Source organism: Portunus trituberculatus, unplaced genomic scaffold (assembly GCF_017591435.1).
Source record: "Portunus trituberculatus isolate SZX2019 unplaced genomic scaffold, ASM1759143v1 PGA_scaffold_522__18_contigs__length_968829, whole genome shotgun sequence".
In the NCBI taxonomy this organism is placed as follows: domain Eukaryota; kingdom Metazoa; phylum Arthropoda; class Malacostraca; order Decapoda; family Portunidae; genus Portunus; species Portunus trituberculatus.
Window position 1 is genome coordinate 265,083 of NW_025541691.1, and position 12,990 is coordinate 278,072.

The 12,990-nt window shown below is 40.2% G+C and overlaps 1 protein-coding gene across 8 annotated transcripts in view; it reads right to left on the reverse strand.

Moving 5' to 3' along the window:
- LOC123500960 (inactive hydroxysteroid dehydrogenase-like protein 1) overlaps positions 1-12,990 on the reverse strand; it is a 323,618-nt gene that overhangs the window by 76,503 nt on the left and 234,125 nt on the right. For all 8 annotated transcript variants that reach the window (XR_006673515.1, XR_006673513.1, XR_006673512.1 and 5 more), the window contains one exon: positions 9,389-9,495. Coding sequence is in view for 4 of the 8 variants with exons in the window: in XM_045249509.1 (XP_045105444.1) it covers positions 9,389-9,495 (107 nt within the window). In the remaining 4 variants the exon portion in view is untranslated. The remainder of the gene's footprint in view (positions 1-9,388; positions 9,496-12,990) is intronic.

Genomic DNA, 12,990 nt, shown 5'->3' on the forward strand with positions numbered 1-12,990 from the left:
ACTTTTGGGTAATACTAACTACAAAAACAACCTCGCTCGTCGAGCTGTTCTTAAACGTGAAATGAACCCCAAATACGCCCACTTGTGTTCAGAAAAGGTGCCGGTGACCAGGTTTCTGTTTGGGGACGATGTTTCCCAGTCCACTAAACAGATTGAAGACGCGGAGAAGCTGAGGAACAAGATTTCTAGTAGAAAACCAGCCTCATCTTGGAGGGCTGCTAACAGCCGCCTGCGGATTCCCTGGGCTAGGCAGACACAGAGGGGCTTTGCTTCAAGGTTCCAGCCATATGGTCGGCAGAGGTCAAGCTTCAGGGGCAACCAACATTCATCCTCTCTGCAGCTGGACTCGGAGTCAAAAAACTCCAAGAGCCGGGGCACTGGAAGACCCCGGTAAATGAGGAGGCAAGTGACTGCTTTCAGGCAGGTAGAATCCATTATTTTGTACAGGAATGGCAAAACATAACCAATGATCCAGTTATTTTAGACATTGTGTCACATTGTCACCTTAGTGTTGATGTTGATAACATTGATCATTTATTCCATCATGAGTTGGAGTATAGGTTTAACAGGGATGAACAGAAGTTCATTGATGATGAGATCGGTAAACTGTTAAAACTTCAGGTTATTTGTGTAACGGAAAGACAGGATGATCAGGTTATCTCTATTTTTCTGAGGGCGAAGAAAAACGAGGAGCACAGGTTGGTGATTAATTTGGAAAACCTTAACAAATTCATTCCTTACAGACATTTTAAAATGGAGAACTTTGAGCAAGCAGTTAGGCTCATAAACAAGGATGATTTTTTGGCGTCAAAAGGTTTCTGTGTTTTACTTGGAAGGGTGTTTTATACAAATTCACTTGCCTGCCCAATGGTATTGCAGAAGGACCTAGGATTTTTACAAAACTGATGAAACCAGTATTTGCAACACTTAGGAAACAAGGTCATACTATTACTACAGTAAAACCTCGCTTGACGAACGTCTCTAAGAACGAACAATTTGGGAGACGCTAAAAAAATTTGGCAGTATATCGACCCAGGGGACAAAGGATATTTTGGGGGACGAACGCGGTTAAACGGCTCGCTGGCGGCGCGTTTGTGATAGCTAACCTGGCTATCACACAACAACAAAACAAAATATAAACACAAAAGAAAGTAGAAACAGGAACATACGAAAAATATTACACAACATATTCTCTGTGCCACCACAATTTTCTCCTGTTTTTCCTGGGCATGGTGATGTTACCGGCGCGCTCTACTGTAGCTTCCTCGGCATTATCCTCGCTGCTCTGGTGGCTCTCAGTGTTGCTGTCATCATCATCCTGGCCATGTCCAGGTACTGCAGATTGTGGCACATTCATCGCAGCTGTTTCCTCGCTCGCCTGGCAAGGAACACTGCCCTACTGCCCGCTCCTCTCACACTGAGCATCACCTCCGAGGATCAAAGCAACTTCCTGGCCACGTGCCTTTAACTTCCCTTCTTGGAAGTCCAAACTTGCTCCCACATGCGTGAGGAAGTCAATCCCCAGCATGCAAGGGTCTTCCAAGGCAGAGATGAAGACTGGCAATCTTTCCATGTTTCCCACGCTGATGTTCACTATAATGGGGCCCCACATAGCGGCACTGACTTGTGACGCTACACAGCTGTTGTGTAGCTCTGGCACGCTGCGCACATGCAAAGTCCTCTCTCATGACTGTCTTCTCGGATCTTGTCTGTCTTCCTCCCCATCCTCCTCTCCTCCATTCCATCATGCCATCAATGTCCAGTCTCTCAAGTAAATAGCCTTTTCCTTTTTATTCATTTTATTATCATTTTGATAGCACTTAGGTAAGTAAAACAATTTAGGCTTTCTATAATTATTTCGTTCATGTCATGTATACATTAAATGTCTATTTTGAATGGGTTTTATGGACAAAAGTATGATTTTTTTGGGGGTCTAGAACGGATTAATGGTATTTCAATACATTCTTATGGGAAAAATTGATTCAGGAGACGAACAAATCGGGTGACGAACAGGATTTAGGAACGAATTATGGTCGTGAGCTGAGGTTTTACTGTAGTTTCATTGATGACACACTCATTTGTAGCAATTCCTTTCTTGGATGTCTTTCTTCTGTTCAGGACACCACCCTCTTTTTAGAAAAGTTGGGCTTCTGCATTAATGTAGAAAAGTCAGCTTTAACTCCAACTAAACATCTTGAATATCTCGGCAACATCATTGACACTGAGGGTATGATAGTTTTTCTGCAGGTACGCAGAAGGGACAAAATTATTCAAGCATGTAAAGGTCTTTTGGGCAAAGACACAGCTAGAATTAGAGAGGTTGCTCAGGTCATAGGTTTACTCGTGGCGGCCATCCCAGCGGTTGAAATGGGTAAGCTTCATTATAGGTAATTGGAAGCTGCTAAAATTCTAGCTCTAAAGGAAATGAAAGATAACTTTGACTGCCGCATTTCTATCACAGAGGAGATGAAACATGAACTAAGGTGATGGATCAAAAATGTCGCTAAGCCAGACCGAAAAATTTTCAGTTCTAGCGCGGAAGTCGAGATTTTCACTGATGCGTCAATTAAGGGTTGGGGTGGCTGCCTCCATCGGCATATGATTAATGGCAGTTGGTCACTGGCAGAGAGACATTTACAAATCAATGTCCTGGAGCTTAAAGCCATCCTGTTGTCATTCCAAACTTTTGAGTCTGAGCTCAGAGGGAAACACATCAAAATTTTCTGTGACAATACTATGGCAGTGTCATACGTAAATGAGATGGGGGGTACAAAGTCTCTTGCATGTAACAATATCGCAGTCATAATCTGGGATTGGTGCATTGCAAACAGTGCATGGGTTACATGTTCGCACATCCCAGGCAACCAAAACATTAAGGCGGACTTGGCCTCGCGTAAGGTGAATGACAGGCTGGAGTGGAAACTAAACTCAGATGTGTTCCTTTCTCTTTGCAGTATTTTTGGCACCACTCCCTCAATTGACCTTTTTGCTTCTAGGATCAATACTCAGCTTAAAACCTTCTGTTCATGGAAACCGGACCCATTAGCGACATACATTGACACGTTCTCTCTTCACTGGGCCCAGTTCGACCTCCCTATCTATTTCCACCCTTTTCGCTTATTGCTAGGTGCCTCCAAAAGATCCGGGAAGAGAGAGCGAGTGTCTGGATAGTGGTGCCCTTTTGGATGTCGTAGCCTTGGATGGGGATGCTGCTCGGCATGCTTACAGATCACCCCCGACTCTTCATGGGGAAAAAATGGGTGCTAACTCACCCAGCGTCAGAAGAGGAGCACCCAGTCATGTCGCACACAAAACTGATGGCATGCCGTCTATCAGGGACACCTTACGACAACAGGGTATTCATGCAAAGGCTGCAGACATTATCATCGCTTCCTGGAAGCCAGGCACGGGAAAGCAGTATCAGCCACACATTAGACGGTGGTCCCAATTTTGTATTAGAGGGAATTTCAGTCCCCTTGCTCCCTCTCTGGCCAACATTATAAATCTTTTAGCAGAAACAATTCACAGGAATGTTGGATATGACTCTGTAAACACAGTTAGAGATGCCTTGTCTTCGACTGGTATCGTGGTGGATGGGTGTAGAGCAGCTTTATAAATCTATTAACCATTGGTTAATAGATTTATGAAGGGTGTCTTTTATCTTAGACCACCTAAACCACGTTACGCAGAGACATGGGATGTAGGGCCTGTGCTCCAGAAATTAAAATCTATGTCTCCACTTCAAGAATTGTCCCTCAGAGAACTAACTCTAAAACTGGTGATGTTGATGGTTTTGACTCAGGCAGCCAGGGTTCAGACACTTCATTTGCTCATGTTGGATGGCATTTTGATTAACCAGAACTCAATTACTTAACCATTGGGGGCTACCATTAAACAGTGTAGGCCCAAATTTAATGTGCAGACTGTGAAATTCCAGGCATACCCGGCTGACCCTAGGTTGTGTGTGTGTGAGACACTGCAAACGTACATCCTCAGGACGGAGGCACTTAGACAGGATGTACCGCACAGCAAGGCTTTCTTATTCATTAGTTTTGTTAAACCACACAAGGCCGTTTCCAGGGACACAATTGCTAGGTAGATTAAAACCATGCTTCAGTTGACTGGTATTAATACTTCTAGGTTTACGGCAGGTAGTACTAGGCCAGCGGCGGCATCAAAGGCCAAAGCTATGGCGGTGCCAATTGCATGCATTATGGCAAAAGCAGGTTGGACTAATGAAAGTACTTTTGCAAAGTTTTATGACAAGATTCTGATTGCAGATACTTTCCAGGATGCAGTCTTGGCCTAAGGACGACAGGAATGATCAAATGTGGTTGAACACTGTTTCATAACATTAGTTTAATTTTGGTATGTCTCTACAGCTTCTTTTTTCATGGGCTACCATGAAGTACTAGTCCTTACAATTTAGGGCTCTTTTATTTGTTGTCCATTTACCTTGTCATTATTCTTATCATCATTGAATTGTTATTGCATATGTATTACTACTTGTAAGTGGCAGGAGTTATAAGTAAAATAGAAGGTTTTGGGGACAATCATACTTTCCTTTTCCATTCCTACTTCTAAGTTTTGTTTAGAAGGCACAGAGGTGGAATACAGCATACACATACGACACCCGCATGGTTTCAAAGCCTCATGTAAGTGCTTCACCAGCAAAGGGCGGTGCCGAGGTAAAATTGCTGAAGTACACGAGACTTACCTCGGGTCAGTTGAAGTGTGCTTCGTAATTTTACGAGGCACGTCACCTCTGCTGGTTGGGAGCGCTTACATGCCCTCCTCTCCCTCCCGGTTAAGTACCAAATTTTTTGGGATTACATGGCATGTGGGTGATCGTATGACTTCAAAGTCTGAGGTGTAACGTGGCGAAAGCTTTCTCATGTAAGCACTCCCAACCAGCAGAGGCGACGTGCCTCGTAAAATTACGAAGCACACTTCAACTGACCCGAGGTAAGTCTCGTGTACTTCAACAATTTTCAGGCATTTACGGAAGCTAGGTCCCAACAATGCTTTATCTTCTATTCAATTGTCCAGGAAGCTGGTAATCTTAGTGCTACTGACATCTGGCCAACGTGGTCAAGCTTTACACCTCCTTGACATTAGGAATATGTGTGTTTCTGCCTCCCATGTCACTTTTAAGATTTGTTGAAGACTTCTAGGCCAGGTGATCATTTGTCTGAGATAAATTTTGATGCTTACACCCCAGATATTTCCATTTGTGTTTACACAGCCATTACTGACTACCTAGAGAGAACCAAGTCTTCACTGGGATTGATCACTAGGTTTTTCATTACTACTAAACCGCCTACAAGATTAGCTTCCCAGGGCACCTTGCACCGTTGGACGCGAGATATTATGCAAGCTGCAGGTATTGATCTATCTATTTTTTCCCCTCATTCCACCAGGTCTACCTCGTCCAGCAAAGCCGCCCTTAAGCTTCCTCTGGCCACTATTGTTTCTGCTGTGGGATGGGCTAGGGAGTCCACTTTTGTGAAATTCTACCGAAAGACAATCGAGCCTAGTAACCTTTTTGCAAGTGCAGTTCTTTCATAACTTCCATTTCTTATGTGTTTGTCTGTCTACACGTGATTGTGCCTTCTGGTTCTTGGTTTACTTTTTAACATGTATTTGCTGGTGGACCCTGTGTGGTCTTTTGTTCTTGGATTCTGGGTTTTTTCACTGTGCATTGAATTTTTTGTCACATGTCTCTGGGTTTATTTGTCATGTTTTGTTTGGGCTGACTTTATGTATAATAGGTTTTTGTCATACTTCTTCTGTATTGTGTAATTATTCCCAGGATAGGGCCTCTGTGTTTTTGTGTCACAACTTTGTTTTCTTCCAGTCCTTTGGTTATGTGTACATGTCTCCTGTTTTGTGACTGTTTTGCCTTACCTTTTCTGCCTCTACTCTTGGGCAGTTCAGACAAATAAAAATTTTTGGTTGGTATCCTGGATTCCATTTTGATTTTTTTTGCTTGTTCCTTTGTAGCATGATTCGGGCTTTGGTTTCTTCAGGGCTTATGGTTTTTGCTTGTGGTTTGAGGAATCACTCTAAAGCTCTCATGGAGTACCGTGGTGACGTCACTTAAAATGTCGTGAGGTGAAATTGTAAGATTAAATGAATACTTACCAAGTACGATGTTTGATCATAATTTCACGAACATTTTAACTGCGTCACTGAGGTACTACATGCTCTGCCCGCCTGACCCGATAGGATGTTATATCTTGGTTTTTTGTTTGGCTGTTTCCTCAAACCTGCACTCTAAAGGCTGACGTGGGGAAAGGATGGCGATCGTCTCATGTAGTACCTCAGTGACGCAGTTAAAATGTTCGTGAAATTATGATCAAACATCATACTTGGTAAGTATTCATTTAATCTTACAATTAGTAAGATCAATAGGGAACTTTGCATGAAAATAGCGGTGGAAGAGAGCAAGAGATGAAACATTTCACCAACGAGAGAGAGAGAGAGAGAGAGAGAGAGAGAGAGAGAGAGAGAGAGAGAGAGAGAGAGAGAGAGAGAGAGAGAGAGAGAGAGAGAGAGAGAGAGAGAGAGAGAGAGAGAGAGGTTGATAGATAAAAAGCTCTTGATTCCTTCCTGTCTAAAAGAGTGGTATTAGCAAGATCCTCCCATGCATATTTGTGAAACAAACTCCATACATGAATGGGTAAGACCATTGTACAGAGTTTACCATTTGGAGTGGGGGGTGGGTTTAAGAAAATTTGGCAGTGACAGCTTGGAATGCCTAACTTCATAAAAAGCTATTTTACTAGAAATGAGAAAGCAGTTTTCAGCTTAGATTATAAGTATAAGACAGACCAAGGATGTTTAATGTAGAAGATGGGGATAATTAAGTGTCATTGAAGAAACAACAAAAATTATTTGGAAGATTGTGTAGATTGATAGATGAAGGAATTGAGTTTTTGAGACATTAAGCAATATTAAGTTCTGCCCCAATCAGAAATTTCAGAGATCAGAAGTCAGGTGTTCTGTGGCTTCCCTGCATGAACTGTTTACTTTCTGAAGGCTTGGTCTTCTCTAAGAAGATAGGGAAAAGTGCAGTGTGGTATCATTAGCTTAGTAATAGATAGGAAAAGAAGTTTGGTTTTAGAAAAATCACTGATGAATAATACATAGAATGAATGACATGACAGAACCCTGAGGAACACCACTGTTAATAGACCTTTGAAAAGAAAAAAAAACCCAGTAATTATCTAGCATAGTGGCAGTAAAACCATTAGAAAGGAAACTTAAGGTGCAATTGAAAAAAAAGGATATAAGCCATAGGAGGGTAGTTTAGAAATCAAGGCTTTGTGCCATATTATCAAAAGACTTTGATATGTCTTAAAGTGGCTGCCTCTGAGTCAGGTATCCCCCCACCTCCTCCCATCCCAGATATGGTGCTAGGGGCCTATTTTCTACTGCCCGCAGTGAAGAGGTTAAAGCAATTTAACTAGTTTGAGGGATTACTGCAGTCACTCTTTGAAGAATAGCCTGAGTGTAGAAAAACTTCCAAGAATGATAAGTAGATATTGAAAAACAATTGAAAGAGCCTGACCAGCCAAAGTGGAAGCACAGAGATTATTTTAGATAACAACAAGAGGTACCCCATCATGTCCATAAGTCTTCTAAGAGTTACAACCAGCAAGATCATAGAAAACACCACTACAAATAATCTTAATGGGTAGTATGAAGTAATCAGGTGTAAGAACTATTGCTTCAACAGGAAAATTAATGGTGATGGAAATTACCTTAATTACAATGTAACAATTTATCTTGACAGGTGAATGGATGAAACTAATGAGGATCCACATAAGGCAGATTCATAATCCTAGAATAAAGCTGATATCAATGTGCCAGGCTAGTGGGGAGTCAATCAAGTTCCAATTAGTGGCCAACCAACATATCTGTTGCTTTCTTTGAGTGAGACTCTAGCCAGCAGCTAACTCACAGGCTTCTTTTTGGCTATCTACAATCCTGGCTACATTCCACCCAAGTTCTTGCCAAGTACTCTAGATAGATGCAAGCTTGTGATGATAGCTAACTCAACTCAACACAACCTTTCAGGCAACTAATCCTTATTTTTCAATGACACTGAACTGAACATCCTCGGCCAGTCCATTACTTATAATCTAAACTAAAGACTTCACATCTCATCTCTAATTAAAATTGCCTCTATGATGTTAGGCACTCTGAGATGTCTCCACCAGTCTTTCTCACTAACCAATTGCTTGCTAACTCTGTAGAGGGGTCTTATCTGTCCATGTATAGAGTATGCTTCACATGTATGGAGGAGGTTCCACTCAAACTATTATTTTAGACAGAGTAAAATCAAAAGCTTTTTGTCTTATCAACTCCACTCCTCTGACTGATTGTCTTCAGTCTCATTCTTACCACCCTAATGTTGCATCTCTTGCTATCTTCTATTAATATTTTCATGCCAACTGCTCTTCTAATCTTGCTAACTGCATGCATATCCTCGCATAATCTCGCTCACAAGATTTCTTTTCTCTTACCATTATACTCTCTATCTTTTCATCTGATACAAGAGTTAATCAGTATTCTCAGTCATCCATCTCTTCCTCTAGTCTAGTAAATTCTGAAATTCCTCACCTACTTATGTATTTCCACTTCCTATGACTTTAACTCATTTAAAAGGGAGGTTTCAAGGCATTTATCCCATTCATTTGGCTTTCTAGAAACCAGCATCTTAGTGGGCCTTTTTAATAAATTTCATTGTCCTTGGTCAGTTTCCTTCCTACATAAAAGAATAAATAAATAAATAAAACAATTATAATAAAAAACTATCAGAAGCAAAATGCCAAAGGCACCTCTACTCTGTGTGATCCTGAGGAAGGACTAGAGTGACAAGACAAGATATAGGTATGAAACTGTGCTTGGAGGAGCCCAACAACACAAGCAAAAGATTTGAGGTTAGGAATTCCTTATTTTACACATTTCTTTCTCAGTTCAATAACTACTCCTTCATCTGTAACATATTGAATTTTCTATTTCACTATAGTCTTTGTATGGATACACAATAAGAATAGGGAGAGGAGGACAAAGGAGGGACCATAGGTGTGAAATTGTGAAGTAGGTTATGCTGGTGAGATTTCCTCATTCTGAATAGGTGATGCATAGCACAGCTCATCTATGTAATTAGCAGGGGCACAGGTGAGAGGAGCAATAGAACCTCAAGAATAATATACAGTCACTCAGCAGCAACTAAACCAAAATTGTAAATATGATGCCTATGTAGGCACCATTGTATGCTATTGTCACATCATGGATGGCACTTATGTATGTTAATAACTCCACAAAAAGAATGAGCAATTCTCCACTGACCTTATTTCACAAGTTTTTGAATACTCACCAAAGCACCATACAGCCAGTATCCAGATGTGATATGGGCATACCCTAAGGTTGAAAGAGCATGTGCCGCAAATACAGAGTGATGGGGAGTAACAAATTTGAAGGCACCTGAAAGAAAATTTATACAAAATCTGTTTAAATACTCATCCTGATTCTCAAAATAAAGTATTGTAAAACAGCCAAACTTTGGACACTTTAAACAATTTTTTATGAATATTAATGTGTAAACTGGTGCAGTTTTATCTTTATTGATGCCACATGATGGCAAGGGAAAGTACATATTGTACCAATACAACAACAAAAAAATCAGTTTTACTGAACTCATGTTATTTCTAATCTCCATGTCTTCAAAGTTACGAAAAAATTCCAATTTTCCAACTTGACTACTCCAAATTTCTGCCATCATTATAAATAAAATGACAAAACAAATAGCACTCATGACTTGAGTTAAACATATTCTTCTTGGTTACTGTGCGAGGTAAGAAGAGATAAAGCCTGACCTTCAATGTCATGCACCTCTCTTATAACTTCCCCTATCAATGCATCACTATGCAGAACATTGGGAATATTGCCACACTATACTTTGTGAATAAAAGATACACACTCTTACTTAAGCTAAACTATCCTCTGACTAAAGCAACCAAGACTATTTTTGAGGCTCTGAAGACTGAGACTGCTGATTCAATAGTACAAACAGTGGACCATATGACTGCCTTAAAGGCAGGTTCACATATGTAAATATGTGAGTGAAATTGCAAGTTGCTAGTACAGTAGTATCAACAAACCCCTTCTAGTCAGAACACGTTTACGCTGGAAAGTATCGGCTAGTTGATGGGAAGTGAATACAAACAAACAGTTACCCAACAAAATGTCTTCCTCCAGTGACAGTGCGGAAGCAGTAGTCTTAAAAAGATTATGTACAATTGTGATCAAATTAAATCATCACAAGTAATCAATCCTCACCTCCAGCAACATCCTGTGTAGATGGAAATAGTTCTTACTGAGTGGCAGCTAACTCAACATCGATTTGCTTAAGCTTTTTTTGCTGTAGAATTCATTTTTAGGGTCTCAGATATGCTCTTTTACCCTTACCATCTCCAACATCTTCTCTAGATCTGAACACCATATTTTCAAATCAACTGAACAAGACCAACATGTCAGTCTTGTTTTGTGACTGGTTTCTCCAGTTGATAGGCACACATAATCAGTTGGAAACTCTACCAACTTGTAATTTCACTCACATATTGACACATTTGAACTCACTTTACATTGGCAACAGATGCATATGATCATACAATTGCCACTGCTCTTACCCAAAATAAACAGCCTGTTATCTTTTTCACTCTGCAGTGGAAAAGAAAGTTTAAGGTGGGTTCACATGTGTCAATATCCAACTGAAATTGCAAGTTGCTAGAAGTATCAACTGAGCACTTCTAGTTGGAACACATTCACACATAGCTGGTTGGCAGGAAGTGAATGTAAACAAACAACTACCTAATAATATGTATTCCTTCAGTGACGATGCTGATTATGATCAAATTAAGTCATTACAAGTATTCAATCCTCACCTCCAACCACACCCTGCACAGAGGGAAGCAGTCACTAAAGAGTGGCAGCTATTGAATGTCAATTTGCCTTCAGGCTGTAGAATTCACTTTTAGTATCTTAGATGTGCTCTTTTTCCCTCATAAATTACAAAATCTTCTGATCTACAACGGCACCACATTTTCAAACCTTTCTCTGTGATATCCCAACACAAACAAAATCATAAAGTGTCTTGTTTTGTAACTGTTTTTTCCAGTCACTAGGCATCAACACTCAGTTAAAAACTCTACCAATTCGCAATTTTAGTTGCAAATTGACACAAGTGAATCTGCCATTAGACTATACTAGAATCTCTTAGGAAGTGACAGTACAGGTAACTCTTGATTTACGTGTGTTTAATTTACGCGTTTTTGTTAATACGCGACTGAAAAAATATTATGATTAATTAAATTTGCGCGATCGGTTTGCTTATACGCAATTTGGCCCAACTGCATTTTCAAACTGAGCGCCACATGCAATTTCAAACTGCGTGCCAGAAAGTTCCACAGCTGGCCGATAGGTGGGAGCTTCGCTGCCATGGACGCATTCTTCTGCTACACTGATGCAAAAAAGGATTTTCCAAGAAAAAGCACCAGACCACCATGCTGCAGTTTTTTTAAGAAAACACCAGTGGAAGATGTAGTACCAGAAGAGGATGTGGATGATCCCGTGGAAGCGGTGGAAGAAGAGGAAGTGCAGGTGGATGATGACATCCTTGACTAGGAGGTGGACAGCGACGGCGAGTGCTTGTGAGAGGTGAAGACATTGGCGTTCTGCGTTTATTTTTTTACTAGTGATTACTTTTATACTGTGGAGTTATTTTTGATAAGTGGATTTTTGAGAATGTGAAAAAGCTCAGAGGAAGATGGTGACTGACTGTGGTGTGAGTGGTGAAGGCAGTGATGCAGTAAGCCTTGTGTTTACGTATTCTTTGTTTTGTTGTTTTCTCTTATCATTTCTTGCTTTTTTCCTTTACTTCAAATACACTTCTAGTAATTAGAATGATAAATAATAAAAACATGTTAATTTAGCCAAATAAATAGAGTATTTTGTACAAATTTTTTTGGACCACATCCCGCATTCCCCCTACTATTTGTTTCTTATAAGAATTACAAGTTTATTTTACACGAATTTTGATATACGCGATGCCTCTTGGAACGCATCTATTGCATAAATCGAGTTACCTGTACTACCTTTTAGGATGACACTTTAAACTCATAACTGATCAAAGGAGTGTAACCTTTATATTTAATAGCATACCTTTCAATAAAATCAAGGATAAAACAGTTAGATGGCATGTTGAATTACCATCTTACCATTATGATGTAGCATACAAGCCTGCTAAGGAAAATCTAACAGCAAATGCCTTGTCATGTGAGAGTCGTCACGATTAAAAGTGTTAGCAGGAAGTAGTATTTAGTGTAGTTGTTAACTTGTGTTATTATGATCTATGGTGTGTGAAGATTAACTCACACATAGTTATTGCCCGCCTTCCTTTTATGTAAGAGGAAAAAGCTGGTCATAGACTAAGCAGGTCTGAGAGAGTTAGAAAAAAGAAAAAAAGAAAAAATGAAAAGCTGTCAGTCTCCTTGCAGGTCTGAGTGTTAGCAAAAAAAAAAAAAAAAAAAAAAAAAAAAAAAAAAAGATAGATGTATTGAAATCTCCCTTATAGGAAGTTGGAAATACAGAGGCAAGTAGGGAATTCCAGAGTTTACCACAGAAAGGTTTGAATAATTGAGAGAAATGCTTAACTTTTATATACAGAGTTGGACAAAGTTGAGATGAGATGAAGGAAGAAAGCCTTGTGCAGCAAGGCTGCAAGAGGAGAAGCAGCATACAGTTAGCAAGATCAAAAGAGCAGTTGACATGAAAACGGTGATAGAAGATAGCAAGAGATGCAACATTCTAGATTCTAGCTATGAGAAAGAGGCCAAAGACAGTCAGTCAGAGGAGATAAGTTGATGAGATGAGAAGCTTTTGATTCCACCCTATCTAATAAAACTGTGTGAGAGGAATCCC